Source organism: Mustela putorius, unplaced genomic scaffold (assembly GCF_011764305.1).
Source record: "Mustela putorius furo isolate JIRA1106 unplaced genomic scaffold, ASM1176430v1.1 tig00000228_pilon_pilon_pilon, whole genome shotgun sequence".
NCBI lineage: Eukaryota > Metazoa > Chordata > Mammalia > Carnivora > Mustelidae > Mustela > Mustela putorius.
This window is the reverse complement of record NW_025421322.1, coordinates 5,343,744-5,362,989: the sequence shown is the minus strand read 5'-3', so window position 1 is coordinate 5,362,989 and position 19,246 is coordinate 5,343,744. Positions and strand designations below refer to the sequence as shown.

Genomic DNA, 19,246 nt, shown 5'->3' with positions numbered 1-19,246 from the left:
AAAAGGGAACCCTGGTGCACCAATTCAGTGTTGGTGGGAATGTAAGTTAGTATAGCCACAATGGAAAGCAGCATGGAGATTCCTAAAAATATTAAAAACAGAACTACCACATGATCCAGCAATCTCACTCCTGGCTATAAGGAAATGAAATCACATTGCAAAGAGATATTTGGGGGCAACTGAGTGGCTCTGTTAAGCGTATGTCTTTGGCTCAGATTGTGCCTGGGATCAAGCCCCACTTTGGGCTCCCTGATCAGCAGGGAGTCTGCTCCTTCCTCTGCCTGCCACTGCTTGTGCTCTTGCTTTCTGACAAATTAAAAAGGGGGGGGGGGAGAAAGAGAGAGAGAGAGAGAGAGAGAGATTGCACCTCCAAGTTCATTGCAGCATTATCATAATAGTCAAGAAATGGAAACAATCTAAGTGTCCAGGAATGGATGAATTGATAAAGAAAATGTGATACACACACGTGTGCGCGCACACACACACACACACACACACACACACACGAGTGTTAATTGGCCACAATAAAGAAGGAAGTCCTGACATTTGCAATAACATGAATGGATCTTGAGGACATTATGCAAAGTGAAGTCAGACAGAGAAGGACAAACAGATGATCTCACTTCTGTGTGGAACCTAAAATAGCTGAATTCATAGAATGAGTAGACTGGTGGTTGCCAGGGATGAGGGGTAGAGGAATGATGGACAACAGGTAACCGGTTCCAGCTGGGAGGTGAGTGAAGTCTGGAGATGGCATATACAGCATATATTGTATATTTGAAAGTTGTTAGGAGTGGATTTGAAATGTTCTCACTACAAAACACCCAAATACAAAAATACAAATGGTAACTAGGTGAGGTGGTAAACATATTACCGCAATTACTTCTCAATATGCACATATATCAAAAGATCATGTTGTACCTCTCAAACTTACACAGTGTTATAGGTCAAGCAGATCTCAGTAAAGTTGGGAAAAATAAGATACAAAATACTCTGGCAAAAACGTAATGTTCATTGAATGAGTCAAGAGCAAACTGGAGGTCCTGTTCCAGGTCTGGCTTAGTGATTTGAAGGAAGTGGCAACTTGGACAATGCTAGGAGATAGAGGCATGCCCCAAACAGGTGGAAGAAAGTTTCCAGGAGGATGGGCTCTGCTTTGTTGTCCTGAAGACCAACAGGGCCAGATCTCGGAGCCTACCTGATCAGCCTCTACCAGGGGACACCCAAGGATACTCCAGGTCTTGGTATTGGGTAGCCTTCCAGGTCAGTGATGGCCTATTGGCACGGGAAAACCCCTAATGTCCATCTACCCTAGACTGAAAAATCCCAGAGTACAGGTTTTTTTTTTTTTTTTTTTTCAATTTGACAGAGGGAGAGAGAGTACAGGCAGAGGGAGAGGGAGAAGCAGGCTCCCGGCTGAGAAGAGCAGGGATGCAGGGCTCCATCCCAGGACCCTGGGACATTTCAACCGACTGAGCAACCCAAGTACCCCGTGGAATACAGGTATTCACATGATTTCATAAAGGAAGAAAATGCAGTGTAAGAGTCCACTAACTTGCCCAAGGCTCCACAGCTAAAAGCTACTGGAATAGGAATTCCTCTTGCCATTCTCTTAGGCTCTACAATACACTGCCTCCCTCACTTAACGGCCTGAAGACTCCATTTCCTTTCTCAGAACCATCAATGCTTCCCAGCTCACAATGTCTGGGGAAATTCAGTGGTAGAACGAACAGAAACAGGAGAGCCCGGGACTCAGTAAGCGAGCAGGAAATAACGGGTGTTCGGCAAGTGTTGTTTCTCCTTTGCTAGTCTCAGATCCCCCTTCAGGCGCTCAGCTCTCACCCAGGGAGGACTTGCATTACAGAACAAATGGAGGGATGATGGAGGGAGCTGGGCGGGGGATGGGCGAGGTGGATGACAGGGATGAAGGAGGGCACTTGTTGGGACCAGCACTGGGTGTTCTGGGTAAGTGATGAATCACTAAATCCTACACGTGAAACCAACTTTACCATACATGTTAACCAATTAGAACTTACATAAAAAACAAAACAAAACCAAAAAAGGACTTTCAGTGTTATCACTGAATCCTAGAATAAACTACTCAGACCAGTGGGGGAGGGGGAGGAAATCACATGTGACCTTGGAAAAGGTCTTCCACTCTGGACCTGTTGGGTCAGTGGCAGGAAGGTGCTCTGGATGTTTGCCCATAAGAGTTAGGAGATTAAGGAACAGGAGGAAGCATGGAGGCAGCTCAGTGCCTGCCTAGTGACAGGCACACAGGTAACTGCAGCCTCCCCTTACTCCAGTCAGTGACCTTGATCATGGTGGTGGAGGGGGACAGGAATTCTAACTTGATTTCACTAGAATAAGGGAATTAATAGGATTACTTTACACAGCTACTAAAGATGAAAGACTGTTAAAGGAACTTGGGCTGGTTATTCTAGAGGACACAGGTTAGTCTAGAGGACTCCGAGCCAACTGGGCGCTGACACCTTTTAAATGCAGGACTTCCTGGGGATCAAGAGAGGCCCAACCCCTTTTCATCTGATAAGGTTTCTGTTATATTAAAGGGGGAAAAATGTTGAGGTTTCCGGTATATTAATGGGAAAAATCTTTTTTAAAGGAAAAATATTGTGTTAAAAAATACTAAATCGGGGTTATAAATACCAGTGTTGGATTTAACAAATGTTACCACACAAAACTAAAGCTAATATAATTACGCAGGTCCTAGGGCAACTAACTAGATTTATGTATTTCTGGAAGATCTTAACTCGCAGAGCACTGCAGGCAGGCACCGGTAACGGGAAACAAACGTTTTTCCGTCCTGTCGGAGCACCTACTTTGAGAAAAGGTCAACTTATTGAGCTTGAGGGCGCATCTGCATGGAATTGGGTCTCTCACCCCCTCTCCCCCTGCTTACACGACAGGCCCATTGGAAGGGGGGCGGGACATTCTACAAGCCGCGGGGTCAGAATGCAGCCCTGGAGCGGACACTTGGAGAGAGGTTTCTCCTCGGCAGGCCTTCCTTCTCCCCCCACTCGCCTCCCACGCACCCGCACCCCCCTCCCCTGTACCTCCCCATCCTAGCACCTAGCCCCATCCTGAGACCTTGGGGCAGGGTGAGAAGTAGTTACATGGTTGGCGCATGGGCAGGACATTTATGTAGCTGTAGCAACCATTTTAAACTTTTGTAGGTTCTGATGAAAATTTTTTTTAAAAACCTAGAATCTTCTCCCCAGAAGATTTCGCTCTCCCCACGCAAGCACCCACTCAGCCACCCACGCAGCAGGATTTTCCCGCCAAGGAGCCCGGAGAGGTCCACACCCCGGGGTGACCCCCAGCGAGCTCGTACTCGGTCCCAGGCCCCACCTGGCCTCTGGGAGGCGGGCTGCCCGCAGGCCCGGGGCCGCTGCGGCTCTGCGGGGAGCTGGGCGGGGCTTGGGGGCGGTGTGGCCCGGGGCCAGCCCCACCTGCGGACGCCGGGGGCGGCGCGGCCAGCCCGCTCTGCACCCCGCGGCCACCGCCCGGGCCACCGCTCCGGGGCTCCGACCCTAGACCGCGCGGCTGCAGACCCGCTGCGCAGCTGCTCCCGGATCCCGGACTCGCGGACGCGCCGCCACTGCCGCCGCTCGGTTTGCCACCGCTGTTCCCGGGCCGCCGCCGTGGCCATGAAGATGCACTTTTGTATCCCGGTGTCCCAGCAGCGGCTGGACCCGCTGGGAGGCCGCTACGTGGTGCGCGGGGGGGTCAGGGTCCGACTCGGCTAGGGAAGGTCGGTGACCTGGCGGGGCGGGGGGGCTCACCTGCTCGCTCAGCTAACCGGGGGCGGTCTGTCTCTGTTGCAGCTGTATTCGGTGTACCTGGACGGGTACCTCTTTTGCAGGGTGCGCTACAGCCAGTTGCGTCGTTGGAACGAACAGGTGAGCAGGTTTGAGGCAGCAGAGTGCTCCCCAGACGCGGGACTTCTTGAGGACTCTAAGTTCCTAGTCTGTAACTTGGTATCGCTTGGCGTACCTCTCCATGTATATAGGTGGCCGCTCCTAACCATCTACAGCTGGGAGATGAGGGAATCGGGCTCAGGTCCTTCTCCTAAACTCTTTTCAGCCCAACGATTCCCCAGCGGCCCCACCTGGCAGGGTGCTGGGAGATGGTGGGCCCCATTCCAGTGCCAGCTGTTTCCCCAGGACAATGTCCCCATTCAGAATGAGCATACTCAGCCTAGACCAAGGTGCCTTAGTGATCTTGTACATAGGTATTTAATCTTCTTTCTCCCAGAGTTTCTTGGGCTTCTTAAAAAGGTGTGTCTATTTTGTTTTCAAAAATTGTATTTATAGGCTTCAAGTACTGGCAGGCTGGAAACCTGGGAAACAGATGAATTATCAAGACAGGAGGCCATTTCCCACTATAGTTTCTCACTCAGATGTGCTGGTGGCATTTTCTTTGGGAGGCAGCCTGATTTCTTAACCTGCTCTAATGGGTTTTATTGTCCTAATAAGGAAGTGTTATAAGTCTTCAAGGTGGGTTAGAGGATTAAAAGAAAGCTTGGAAATAAACTTCACCTCCCTTCTGCCTCCCTGCATAGTGTTTTCTTTTTAATCAATTCTTTTTTTAGATTATATACCCTGATTTTAAAGAGAATATACCTAAAATTAGAAAGAAAGGGGAGCCTGGTTACCTCTGTGGGAAGAGCATGTGACTCTTGATCTCCGGGTCCCAAGTTTGAGCCTCAGGTTGGGTGCAGAGATTCCTTCAAAAATTAAACTCAAAACAAAACCGAGAAACAGACTTGTCCAGGCTATTAACATTTTGGGGAGAATCCTTCCAGGAAATCTGGGTTTCTAGTGAGTCGATACACCTTCTGTTGAAGGGCAGCTGTCAATATCATTTTTTCACTAAATGTTGTGTTTTTTCACAACATTGCAGTAAACCTTTCTGCTCATATTAGAGGGCGTTGGAAAAGTCCATTTTCAAGGTATGATTACATTTCTTTGGAATCAACCAAAAACAGGTGTAATGCACTTTTGTATGGTCCTGTCTGAATTGCTAACACCTGCTGCAGTTGCCCCAGAAGGTTCTCAGCAATGATGGTGGTCTGATTCAATAAGAAAGGGCATGGATTCAGACTTTGGCAAGATTAGAAGCTACTTGTGACCAAAACGTGTCTGGGGATTTGAGAGGACTTAAGGAAAGAGAAAGTATAGGTGTGTTATGTATTTGGAGGAAAAGGTTGAGTCATCATCTCCCCCACTAATCTGTCTTCTCTAATGTGAGGTGGGGTTGGGGTGGTTGCCATTCATAGCACATAAAGCATGAGACAGCAATGGGGAGCAAGGGGGTTGTGGAATTGACTACTCCCTGGCTCGTCACCTTACCTTCTTTCTGACCTTCAATGTTTTTCATCAAAAATAAAAAGAAGATAGGTGGCCATGGGTATCCACTTTCCAGGGTACTTGTAAAGAGTACGGGCCAGTTCCTCCCAGAACCTGGGACATGGTACGTGCTCAGTAAACATTTAGGGACTGAGAGTCTTAAAGTCCTGAATCTGGCCCTTCTTAACTAACAGACTCAGAAAAATGCTTGTTTTCAGAAAAATTAAGACCTGTTGAATCTTAGCAGGTTCAGAAGCAGAGACATAAAGTGAGTAAACTTTTACTCTAGATCTTCTATTTTGAAGCCATTAACAACAAACTGTTATTCACTTTTTTTTTCTTAAAGATTTTATTTATTTGTCAGAGAGAGAGAAGAGCACACAGCAGGGGGAGCAGCAGGCAGAGGGGAAGCAGGCAAGGAGCCTGATGCCGGGCTTGATCCCAGGACCCCGGGATCATGACCTGAGTGGAAGGTACATAGTTAACCGATTGAGTCACCCAGGCATCCTTTTTTTTTTTTTTTAAGATTATTTATTTGAGGGAGAAAGGGGTGCCTGTGGTGGGAGGGACAGAGGGAGAGAATCTCAAGCAGACTGCCCATTGAGTATGGGGGACTCAGTCTCAGAACCCAGAAGATCATGACCAGAGGCAAAACCAGGAGTTGGACGCTTAACTGACTGAGCCACCCAGGTGCCCCATTTCACTGGACTCTTACATATTGAATTGCCATAGCCTGGTGCTCAACATGGGGTATAGTATAGATATTAATACTTCATATTAAGGAGCACCTGGGTGGCTCAGTCAGTTAAGCCTCTGCCTTCGGCTCAGGTCATGATCTCAGGGTCCTGGGATTGAGCCCCCTATTGGGCTCCCTGCCCAGCAGAGAGTCTCCTTCTCCTCTCTGACCACCCCCCGTCTCAAATAAATAAATAAAAATAAAAATTATTATTTAAAAAATACTTCATATTTGTCTCAAATTTTTCAAAATCCTAATGTAGAGATTTCTTTACGCAGTTTCCAACTATCTTACATCTTGTACTTAGCATTTTTCTCCTTTCAGTAGGAACAACTTCATTTTAAAGAAACTATTTAGAATTTAGGTGGTTATTTGCATTGTTAACTTAAAACCACAACAAGCAGTAACTGTATGTTAAGGTTGGTGCTGAGGGCTTTACATGTAATATCATGTTTAATTTTTATAGTAGTTCTATGAGCGAGGATTATAATTAGCCTCATTTAACAGAGGAAAGCCTCTGAGGCACAGCTTGCCCCAAATCAAACTGCTAGTAAGTATTGGAGTCAAGATTTGATCTCCAGAACCTGCTCTGGCCCCTTATATTTTGTGGTTTCTTACTGAAGTCAACAAAATAAATTGTATCAGTAAAACAATTGGGTCCTAAAGTAAAATTAGAACATTTAAAAAAATGTCCTATTAGAAAAATAACATAAATTTTCCCAATTTTAGTGTTCAGTGTGGTGAATTTTGGTAAGTGTATACACTACTACCACCATAATCAGGATAAAGAAAATTTTGCCCTCTGAAAGTTCCCTTGTCCCCTTTGCCCTCGATCCTTTCCCTCCACTTCTTTTTTTTTTTTTTTTAAGATTTTATTTATTCATTTGACAGACAGAGATACAAGTAGTCAGAGAGACAGGCAGAGAGAGAGAGAGAGAGAAGCAGGCTCCCTGCTGAGCAGAGAGCCCAATGTGGGGCTGGATCCCAGGACCCTGGGATCATGACCTGAGCAGAAGGCAGAGGCTTTAACCCACTGAGCCACCCAGGCGCCCTCTCCCTCTACTTCTGACCCCAGGCAACCAAGCTCTTCTTTCTGTCTGAGTTCTGGGCCCAGGATTTTATCCGACTGCCCAGCCAGCCTCTGTGGGGTCCACAGTACGCTCATCAGCATGACTCCCATCTTGTATGTAGTCTGAGTAAGGTTGTCGGATTCAGCAAGTAAAAACACAGGCTCCCCAGTTCAATGTGAATTTCAGATAAACAGCCAAGAAGTTTTTAGGTAAGTAGATTCGTGCAGTATCTGGGACATACTTAACTGGGCATCCTGTGTTTTGTCTGGCAACCCTGAGTCTGAGAAAATCTAGAGGACTCCTCTCAGGCGCTTCTCAGCTAGATCTTACTCTTCTATTCCACTGGAGATTTGCAAATGGCTCAGAATTCTTAATCTGACTTACTACAAAACGCTTTTAAAGAGGAAACAATAAAAGGCCCCATCTGTGTGTGCGCTGGAGTACATTTCCTAGGAAGTTCTGTATCCTGATAGAACAAACATGTCATCTTAGAGAATTAACTGATTTATTTAAGAAATATTTACTAAGTTCTTATTAGATGGCATGCATTGTGGTATATTACATGCAGATGGAACTTCAGGACATGTGATTTTTTTTTTTTAAGACCTTATTTGAGACAGTGTGTGTTTTTGAGAGAGAGAGCACAAGTCAGGGAGCGGGAGCAGGAGAGGGAGAAGCAGGCTCCCCGCTGAGCCACCCAGGTGCCCCATTTCAGTAGACTCTTAAATACTGAATTGTCACAGCCTGATGCCCAATGTGAGGTATAGAGTAGATATTAATACTTCATATTTGGGGATGCCTGGGAGGCTCAGGTCATGATCTCAGGGTCCCGGGATCAAGCCCCACATTGGGCTCCCTGCCCAGCAGAGAGTCTGCTTCCTCCTCTCTCTCTCTGATCCTCCTCCCCACTCTCTCAGTCTCAAATAAAAAAGTAAAAATAAAAATAATTACTAAAAAATACTTCATATTTATCTCAAATTTTTCAAAATCCAAAAATAGAGATTTCTTTATGCAGCTTCCAACTATCTTACATCTCGTACTTAACATTTTTCCTCTGTCAGTAGAAACAACTTCATTTTAAAGAAACTGTTTAGAACTTAGGTGGCTATTTGCATCTCAAGCCTCACCTCCCCTGGGAAGTCCTCCTTGATTGCATGAGATGCCTTCCTCTGATTCCTGGGTCACTTCATGTTTAGACCTTGTCACATTCCTCCTTGTGTGTATATATTTGCCTTCCCCAGGTTATTTAGTTACAAAAGCCAAATATTTACAAGAAGGAATGAATGAAGGCTGTGGGTATGGTATACCCAGCATGGACTCCTTCTTTAGTAGATGCTCAACAGAGATTTGGTGAAGGAGAAAAAGAAAAAATGAGAGAGAAGGGAAAAGTAATGAAAATCTGCCATTCCTTAGTTTATAGGACCTTAGATCTCCCAAGCTTCAGGTTTCTGTGATTATAGTGTAGCTTTGATGTGAAGGTGGAAGGATGACATGTTGATGGTGGTGATGATCGTCTACTCCACGGGACTATTTTGAGGACCAAATGGAAGAATACGGAAGCTCCAGGCTAATGTTCTTTGGATGCCACAGATGCCACAGTCTGGATTGCTTTGTGCTGTGGTCCTTTATCTGGTGACTCTGGGGTTTTGATTCAAAGGGGCCCTAGAGAGGTGGGATGGATAAGTCAGCATTAGAAAGGACACTGTGTCTGTAATTCCACTTGTCCCAGGTCACCACTGTGGGGTAAGCGTGGGGGGCTGGGAGTGCATAAGGCAGGGAAAGAGAGGCTATTTTCCATTGGCCAGTAAAGTCCTCTTCATGTTAAAAAGCAGAACTGTCTGATGGAGAAATGCAGGAGATTGTGCTGGGATTAAAAATATATATTATCTAAACATGGCCTTTCAAAAACAAGCAAAAACCCCAAATAAACAATACATCGCATAATAAACAAAAGAGGTGTGCTTTCCTTTGGAGAACTTTGAAGAATCTTTAAAAAGAGTCTTTGGGCTACACTCAAATACCAGGCAATTCTTAGCATGCTGTTGGTTTTAATGGCGAAACTGTGTGCTGAGACCAGTAGAAAAGGTCATATTTTGCTGGAGTTGAAGAACTTGGGGAATCAATGATTGATGTTTGGCAGACGTAACTACTCAGTTTATTATATGTTTATCTTCTGCCTTAAACCAGTATTAAAGAAAGGAGGGGAAAGATTCCTTGGGAAGTGAGCTCAGGTTGTAAAACCGGCTGGGAGAGTTTGGGCTGTGTTGGGTATTTGAACCTTAAGCCATGGTGACATTTCCCCTAGCTCTTGGACTTATGGTAGGGACTTCCCCAAGATGCTTTCCTGCCCATGGAAAACACAGATGGCTCTGGTGGCTCAAGGCTGCTGTGATTCAAACCAATTTGTGAACATCTTCGACATTTATGAACGCATGCCTAGGAAGACAGTTGCCTTCTAAAATCGCTTAATCCATGGATCAAGAAATAGTCACATGCAGAGAAGACCCTTTTCTGCTCCTATTTCATTGAGTTAACAGAGATGGGATACATAAATCCCAGGTTGTTTGAGCAGTCTTGCCTGGTTTGATGCTCCAACTGGGGTGTCTTTGGACAGTGTTTAACATAACACAAAAATTGCCTTGAATTAAAGAAAACTGTTGCTGTAACATTTTATGCTAACAGATTTAAGGGAGGAAAGGATGCAAACTTCAATGGCTCTAGGGGTCGGGTAGGTAATTGAAATGAGAGGCGGGTGCCAGGTGAGAGGCGATGGGGACTGGTGGAAACTCCTTAGGCCTCCTCTAAAGGGGATGATTACCCAAGGAATGTGAACCCAGTGATTCCAGAACCTCTGATTTTTCAAGAAGCCAGAGCATCAGGATTTTGTTGTTTTGTTTTGTTTTCAATAAACTTTATTTTGGTGGATCAATTTTAGATTTACAGAATATTTGCAAAGACAGTACAGAGAGTTCCTATATATTCCCGCACCAAGTTTGCCCTGTTGTTTTCCATTAGTAGGGAACGTTTGTTACAGTTAATGAACCAATGTTAACACACTATGATGAACTATAGACCACAGTTCAGTTCTATTTCTTTAGTGTTAACCTGATGTCCTATGGCTGCCCCAGAATCCCATCTAGGACCCCACATTACATTTAGTTGTCTGCCTACTCTCCTCTTGACTGTGTCAATTTCACAGACTTTCATTGTTTTTAATAACCTTTTTGAGGGGCGCTCATCAGTTATTTTGTGAGATGTCCCTTTGTTAGAATCTGAGATCTTTCACATGATCAGGCTGGCGTTATGGAAAACCACAGAGGTCCAGGTCGTCCTAATCACATCACAGAAGAGCATCTGCATTAACGTGACTTACCACTGTTGATGCCTTGATCACCTAGCGGAGGCTGTGTTTGTCAGGTTTGACCACCGTGAAGTTGCTCTTCTTTCTCCCCTTCCCAAAGTGTACCCTATGGGAGGCAGTCACTCTGGGCAGTCCGCACTGTGAGGATGAATGCTCTGTGTCCTTGTGGAATGAGGATCGATAGAAATTATTCAGGATTCTTCACAGATTTTTCTCTTCTCTCCTACATATTTATTCAGTAATTGATAGCTGCATAGACTTCTGGATATTTACTTTAGACTTTGGGTTATACTTTGATACTGCTTTATTTTGTTATGTTAGCTGTTCCAGCTTCAAAGGAAGCTCCTTCAAGTTTGCTCCTGGAACTTTTTCACATGGGCCCACTGTTGCTTTTGTTGTTGTTGTTTTGAGCACTTTTTTGTTTTTTGGTGCTACAAGATGCCCCAGACGCCTCTTCTATATCTCCTGCATCAGTCCTAAAAATCAACTATTTTCTTCATGGAACCCTGGTTGCTTTAGTTGGGGAATGGTTAAGAGAAACCAAGATCTTGGACTAGGTATGTTCATTGCTACTATGGTATTATCGCTTCAAGGTCCTCTCAGCTGACAGAGCAAGGAAATAGGTGTATACATGTAGCTATAACTATCTTTATATGTAACCATCTGTGTTTATGTTAAGCTAAACATGAGTTCATATCAACATCTCCAAATATAATCCACCACCACATGGGTCATTCCAGCCTAGTCCCCTTGCTTTTGTAAAAACTCTCACTTCAGTAATGAAAAACCTGATTCCCATCACTTACCATATTACTTAACGTATTTTACCTATAGGCAGGCATTTACTAACTTTTCTAGCTCTTGGACCAGAGCTGTCCAATAGAACTTTCTGTGCTCATGGAAATGCTCTATGTTTGCTTTGTCCAGTTCAGTAGCAGCTTGCCACAAATACTGTTGAGTATTTGAAATGTGGCTAACAACTGAGGAACTGAATTTAAAATCTTATTTCATTTTAATTTATTTAAGTGTAAGTAGTCACAGGCGGCTAGTGGACATTCTATCGAATGGCATAGCTCTTGGCCATTGCAAAGATATTAGCTTTTCCTTGAGTGAGATAGGAAGCCAGAAGGATTTTGAGAAGCAATGGATTGATCTGGCTTACCTTTTTAGAAAGTTACCTTAGATTCTGTATTAAGAATAAACTGAAGGGGGCAAGGGCAGAAGCAGAAAGTTCTGTTGTGAAGCTGTTGGAGCAGTGAGGCAAAGAGACGACAGTGTTTTGGACCAGGATAATGACAGTGGGGGTGGAGAGAATTGGTAAGTTGTCGTGGTTTTTATTTTATTTTATTTGAAAGAGAGAGAGGGAGAGACAGAAAGCATGAAGAGGGGCAGGAGGCAGAGAGAGAAGGAGAAGCAGACCCCCTACTGAGCAGGGACCCCCCCCCCCCATGGGGCTCCATCCTTGGACTCTGAGATCGTGACCTGAGCCAAAGGCAGACGCTTAACTGACTGAGCCACCCAGGGGTCCTGAGAGCTGGTAAGATTCTTGATGTATTTTAAAGCTAGAGCCTATGCAAGGTAAATATTCACCAGATACACACTGTATTTGTGACAAAGGCCATGGAATTAAAATTCCTGCCTGTTTGTTTCTCTTAAATATGTTCTCATTTCCTTTAAGCTACTGACTATGACAATATTAAGAGTTTTAGTCCTTCTCCCAAGCTAGGGGCGCCTGGGTGGCTCAGTGGATTAAGCCGCTGCCTTCTCCCAAGCTACCATGTTTAACCCTGATTTCTGGCTAGTTTTCTTTCTCATATTTTATTTTTCATTTATTTTTAAGATTTACTTATTTCAGAGAGGATAGGGAGGGACAGAGAGAGAGAGAGAATTTCCAGCAGCCTGAGTGTGGAACCTAACATGCGGCTCCATCTCCAACCCTGAGACCATGACCTGAGCCAAAGTCAAGAGTTAGAGGCTTAACCCATCCAGCCACCCAGGCACCCCTTCTTTTTCTTACTTTAAAGAGAATGATGTCATGCCTTATCTTCAAGCTGCTACTGTAAGTGTAGGGCTGAAATGAAGGAAGATGCACTTTTGATCATCTAATTTAAAACATATTTTTGACATATCCACTATTTAGCTTGCATAAAAATAACTGCCACCTTGGTCTTATGTCAACATTTGGGTGGGTAGAAGCCTGGGAAGGGCCTCACTGGATTTCTACAGGGATCATATGTCAGTCTTATAGGAATTTTACAAGCCAGCACTGTCCTATAGAAATATAATGTGAGCCATATATGTAATTTAAAATTTTCTGGTAACCCAATTAAAAAGTGTGAAAAGAAACAGGTAAAATTAATTTTAATTAGTCGATCTAAAATATTACCATTTCAAATATAATCAGTATAAGGGGTTATTAGTGAAACATTTTACTTTTTTTCCCTCTGTACTAAGTTTGGCAGTCTGGAGTGTATTTCATACCGATGGCATATCTCAAGTCGGACTAGCCATATTCCCAGGGCTCATTAGCTCTAGCTAGGGGATACCTTATCAGATAGCATGCTGTAAACGTCTGTGATGTTCAGACTTGGTAGAGGTGGGATGGGGAATTAAATCCCTAACTATGCTCATTGGTATCACAGATACTATTGGAGAATGAGTTAAAGAAACATTGTATGGTATGAGTAGTGGGCACTCTTGCAAAAACAAATGAAAAATTAAAAGGTACCCCAAATCTACCAAACTCAGGCTCAAGAGGTCATTCTGTAGTATGTCTAACAGTATCCCCAGAAACCTATCTTGAAATAAACTTCTTGGGAAAACCAAAGCAACCCCTTTTCTTCCTTGTGGCCACCAGGAGGGGGTAGTTTTAAATTAAGTACTAGAATGAGACTTGCCTGAAGAGGGGATGCTTTGATGTCTCATCAACCTTGAATTGGGGGGTTCTTTGCATTAACTGTGTGCTTTCTGCATTTCAGCTGAGGCGGGTCTTTGGAAATTGCCTGCCTCCCTTTCCACCAAAGTACTATCTTGCAATGACCACATCCATGGCTGATGAGAGGAGGGACCAGTTGGAACAGTATTTGCAGAATGGTAGGTATTTGCATTTTATGTTTACAGATTTATTGAGATACAGATTATAGACTGTAAAATTCACACATTTAAAGTGTGCAGTTCGGGGGTGCCTGGGTGGCTCAGTGGGTTAAAGCCTCTGCCTGCAGCTCAGGTCATGATCTCAGGGTCCTGAGATCAAGCCCCGCATCGGGCTTTCAGCTCAGTGGGGAGCCTGCTTCCCTCTCTCTCTCTCTCTCTCTCTGCCTGCCTCTCTGCCTACTTGAGATCTCTGTCTGTCAAATAAATAAATAAAATCTTAAAAAAAAAAATAAAGTGTGCAGTTTGGGGTACCTGGGTGGCTCAGTTGGTTAAGTATCTGCCTTTGGCTCAGGTCATGATCTAGGTCCTGGGATCGAGCCCCATGTCCAGCTCCCCGCTCAGTGGGGGACCCTGCTTCTGCCCCTCCCCCTGCATGCTTCTCTCACTTGCTGTCTCTTTCATATAAACAAATTAAATCTTTTTTTTTTAAAGTGTGCAATTCAATGGTTTTTAGCATATTTACAGAATTGTGCAACCGTCCACCATAATCTGAGAACATTTTTGTGACCCCAAAGGAAACCTCGCACCTATTATCAGTCACTCCTTATTCCTCTCCCCAACATGCCTCTATCACCATCTATATTAATTTCTGTCTTACTAGATTTGCTTGTTCTGGACATTTTATATACATGGAACATACAAAATACGGCCTTTGTATTTGGTTTTAAAAATATTCTGCTTTCACATTTGCTTTTGGGTGCTGTATATTAGCATTGATTAAGAAGTCAAAGACCTATTCCCTGGATCAAGACTGAAATGGAGGGATGAGATAAACTGTCTTCCTGAAAGCTCTCAGGAAATATCAGAGATGCATTTCCATCTCTGTCCTTGCCAGGGAGCCTCCCAGGTCTGCTCTGACCCTGGTGAGGCTTGAAGTGTCCTAGTCCTTGCCCCTTGCTTGCATTCTGCAAATGTTGTGCACAGCACAACATGTGATTGGCAAAATCAACCATGCTCAGAAAGGGGTTTTGGGAGAAATAGCAAAATTGGCATTCAAGTATTTAAAGATTTTGAGAAGAGGCAATAGTAGGTACACGAAATATTTTAAAACTTGAACTGTCTCAAGAGTATACAATGAAAGGTACATTCCCTTCCAGGCCAAGTACCACCCCCCCCCCGCCCACCCCTAGGCCTCTAGAAGTAAACATCATGGCTTAAATATTCCTTGGAAACAATTTCTGTGTCTACTGGTGGGTATGCACATCCCTATTTGTTAAACACAAACTGGAATGTACTCTCTATGCTTTTTGGTACCTGACTCTTATTTTTTTTTTTTTTTTTTTGGTACCTGATTCTTAAAAACTTTATTCTGAAAGAATTTCTGTCTTACAAAACAGGTGCAGAGATAATGCAAAGAATTTCTGTATAGTCTTCACCCAGATTTCCCAAATGCGAACATCCTCTCAATGCTTTATCATCCTCTCAATTTCGTGGTATGTGTGTATTATATGTATATAACTTTTTGAGAGGCCTGGGTTACAGACATAAGCCACTTTCCCCTTAAATACTTCTGTGTGTATTCCCTAAGATCAAGGACATTCTCATTGACAACCTCAGTATAGTTATCAAAAGCAGACAATTAATACTGATATAATAATGTTATCTAATCTAGAGACCTTTGTCAAACTACACCAACTAACCTACTGATACCCTTCATACACAAGAAAAAAACGTTTTTTTCTTCTGTAAGTTGATTTTTCTCTCTTAAAAATCTGTGTTTTATAGACCATTCTAGATTAGCCGTTATAGACTTTATTCATTACCTCTCATGGTGGCACTTGTTTCCTTAAAGATAGTCAATAAAAATTCTAGAAGTCATCTATTTCCCATTCATCTTTTGTAATGAAGAATATGACTCTTTTAGACCTGTTAGATAAGCCCTTTCAAACTCAAAAATGTAATATCTGTTGAATTTTTCTTCTCTCTTGGTTTGATATCTTATATCTGAGGGAAATAACTCCTTTAACTACTGGCCTTTCTGCAAATGATCACAGAGCCTACAGGATTGCTTTTCCAGGCCTGGCCTTTGTGCATAACATGGGGCTGTCTCCTGCCTCCTCTTCAGGCAAGGCAGAGCAAGGAGAGAGAAGAGCTTGGTGTTGGGGCTAAGACATGGGCTCTAGAGTCAGACCCAGAGTCAAATCCTAGCTTTGCATTTCACTGGCTGTATGACCTTGGGCAAGACATTTACCCTCTTTAAGCTTTAGTGTCTGTCTGTAAAATAGAGATAATATTTATCGTAGGGTTTGTTGTGAAGATTAAATGAATTAAAATATACGAAGTGCTTAGCAATGTACCTGGTTCTTAACAGTTGCACAGTAAGTACTAATTGGATGAACATTTTTTTTTTAAGGTTTTATTTATTTATTTGACAGAGAGAGAGAGAGACAGAGATCACAAGCAGGCAGAGAGGCAGGCAGAGGCAGAGAGAGAAGCAGGCTCCCCGCTGAGCAAGGAGCCCGATGCGGGGCTCGATCCCAGGACCCTGATCATGACCTGAGCCGAAGGCAGCAGCTTAATCCACTGAGCCACCCAGGCGCCCCTGGATGAACATTTTTTTTAACAGCTTTCCCCATCTCCAAGAATCCATGCTAACAATTATGTTAATTTGCATATCTACCACATGGATTCCAGAAAATAAGACAGGGCTCCCCACATCCCCAAATCATCTCCCTTAAAAAAGAGGGAATACCTTGTACAAAAAGTTTCTCGTAATACTGGAGATCTTCTTTTCATTATTTTCTTTTGAAAAAATGTTGCATTGTTTGGGAAAGATACATCTTTTTTTTTTTTTCTTTTCAAGATCTTATTTATTTATTTGAGAGAGAGAGTGAAAGAGAGCATGAGAGGGGAAAAGGTCAGAGGGAGAAGTAGACTCCCCGTGAGGCTGGGAGCCTGATGTGGGACTCAATCCGAGGACTCCAGGATCATGACCTGAGCCAAAGGCAGCCACTTAACCAACTGAGCCACCCAGGTGCCACAGGGGAGATGCATCTTGAAATGACTTTGCCAGTGCTAGTTTTGAATGTTAGTAGAAGTGACAGTGAGGCAATCACTTGAAACAGCAACAAAGAAAGAAGGAAAGGAAAGGAAAAAGGGAAAGGAAGAAGGAAGGAGCGAGGTAAGGAAGGAAGGAAAGAAACAGAAAGAAAAAAGAAAAAGAAAGGGAGGGAGGGAGGAAGGAAGAAAGGAAGAGGCATGGCAGGGCTGGGGGGTGGAGGGGTAGGGGGGTGGGGAGGGCGGTGTGGGAAGGGAAGGGAAAGAGAAAGACATTTGCTACAGATTTAGTAAGCACGCAAGTTTGGTTAGACTGCAGGGTCCAGGAGAGGCCTTACAGGGAAAAGGGTAAGAAATGAGACAGCAGGGGCGCCTGGGTGGCTCAGTGGGTTGAGCCTCTGCCTTCAGCTCGGGTCATGATCTCAGGGTCCTGGGATCGAACCCCGCATCAGGTTGTCTGCTCAGCGGGGAGTCTGCTTCCCCGCCCCACGCCTGCCTCTCTGCCTACTTGTGATCTCTCTCTCTGTGTCAAATAAATAAATAAAATCTGTAAAAAAAAAAAAAAAAAAAAAAAAGAGACAGCAGGCTGGGGAGCACCTCCTGCAGGAGTTGGAACTTTTCACGGGAAAGCTTCTGCCCCTCTGCTCTGACCACAGCACCTGAATATTGGTATCTGAACTTTAAAAACTATGAAGGCGAATACTTTTACAGGTATAGAAGAATAGAAACCTTGAAATCGCTGACAGCCTTCTAATCACTTCTCTGGGGATAACCTCTTGAGAGCTCCTATCCCTAAGCAAGGTACTCGGAATCAGGGTTTCTTGGTTGATTTCAAATTTTCAAATTGAGAAATGTCTTGCCAAAGTAGGAGTTCAGGTCCAAGCTTGAAGATCTTTTTGCCTTTTCCCATTAATCCCATCCTCACCCTGGTATACAGCAGCAAGCTGTAGAGTGAGCGATACGGGGGTCTGTGAATAAAGTGGGACTCCTGGAACGGATATAATGGTTTCGTGTTGCTGTCGAGGCTGCCTAGAAGAGGCAATCTTTGTGGATTTGCATGTATTTGACAGGTCATAGCTCTGTTTCCCGAGGAGACAGGGGTGTTCCGGGAGGACCTTCAGGGCTCCCTAGAGGACAGAGAAATTTTTTTTTTTTTAAGATTTTATTTATTTATTTGACAGAGAGATCACAGTAGGAGAGAGGAAGGGAAGAGATCACAGAGAGAGAGGAAGGGAAGCAGGCCCCCTGCTGAGCAGAGAGCCCGATGTGGGACTCGATCCCAGGACCCTGAGATCATGACCTGAGCCGAAGGCAGCGGCTTAACCCACTGAGCCACCCAGGCGCCCCGAGGACAGAGCAATTTAACAGAGAAGTCAACCCAGCCCCATGCTAATCTAACTCACCATCCATATTTTTCAGTAACTGTGGATCCAAACATGTTGAGAAGTGACATCTTCATTGACTTTCTAAAATTCGTACAGCTGGTAAGCATGCTCTTCTTTACTAAGATCATTTTGCTGCTGAACATGTCTCTTAATTACCATGTGTGTGTTTCTGGCCATTGACCTCACAATGGAGGAATTGGAGAATGCTTCCTATTTTAGCTTTTTTTTGGGGGGGGGAGGTTTAGATTCTAGAGGGAAAATAAGCATGTCACTTGACCTTTGAACTTAATTAAGCAGATACTTTTTAATCCTGTAGTCTAAGCATCGTACATCTCAAAACTGACCATGGGGAAGAGAACCTTTTATTATTAAGGGTGCCACAACAATTCGGGGACCTCCTTCTGTAGCTGGGATCCAGTGTACCATAGTGAAGACATCGAGACAGCAGTAGGAGCTGGACCAACTGTTCCTTGTATATTCTCTGCTCCTGACTTTGTTGTAAGTGGATCACAGAGAAAATTCAGTGTGAACAGAATGGCAGAGCAACTCCCTTTCCTTTGTTGGTCTACAGAACCACTGGCCACTTGCCTGTAGAGGCTGGAAGTTTGCCCAGTAGGCTTGGTTAGCACACTGCTCATTCTCGTTGTACACGGGGAAACATTTTTATGCCTACAAGTATGTTCTTGACTGAATGGAAAGCTTTGCGAAGATTGAAGTCATAAGAATAACATGATTTTTTTCCCTAGCTAGGGGAGGAATGATACTTTGATGGGGTTTGTAAAAAATGGAAGCAAATTTCATTTATTCAGTGGTCAACCGTGTCGGTATAGTAACTGGTCCATTCAACCTGAGAAGTGACCCTGGAGTCTCCCATTGTGTCACCATTCATATTTTCAGCTGTATTTGATGGCTTAAAAAATACGTATTTTCTTTTTCTTAGAGTTTGTTGTTGAGGTGTTGTAAAATTCAAGAGGGTTGTAAAATTCAAATAGCACAGAAGGGCGTATGATCCCACCACCAACCTCCAGCAACCCTCTTCAGAGGCAGTAGTTTCCAGTTTATTTTTTTATTTTTTATTTATTTTAAGATTTTGTTTATTTATTTGAATATATGTATAGAGAGAGAGAGACAGAGAGAGAGAAAGCGCGCGCACGCGCATGCGCGGGAGCAAGCAT

General features: G+C 43.9%; 1 protein-coding gene across 1 annotated transcript in view; it reads left to right on the top strand.

The window, feature by feature from the left end:
- The first annotated feature begins 3,454 nt into the window (after positions 1-3,454).
- SNX31 (sorting nexin 31) overlaps positions 3,455-19,246 on the top strand; it is a 57,917-nt gene continuing 42,125 nt past the window's right edge. The window contains exons 1-4 of the mRNA XM_004768888.2: positions 3,455-3,734; positions 3,846-3,920; positions 13,515-13,629; positions 18,106-18,170. Coding sequence (XP_004768945.1) covers positions 3,669-3,734; positions 3,846-3,920; positions 13,515-13,629; positions 18,106-18,170 — 321 coding nt within the window. The 5' untranslated portion in view covers positions 3,455-3,668. The remainder of the gene's footprint in view (positions 3,735-3,845; positions 3,921-13,514; positions 13,630-18,105; positions 18,171-19,246) is intronic.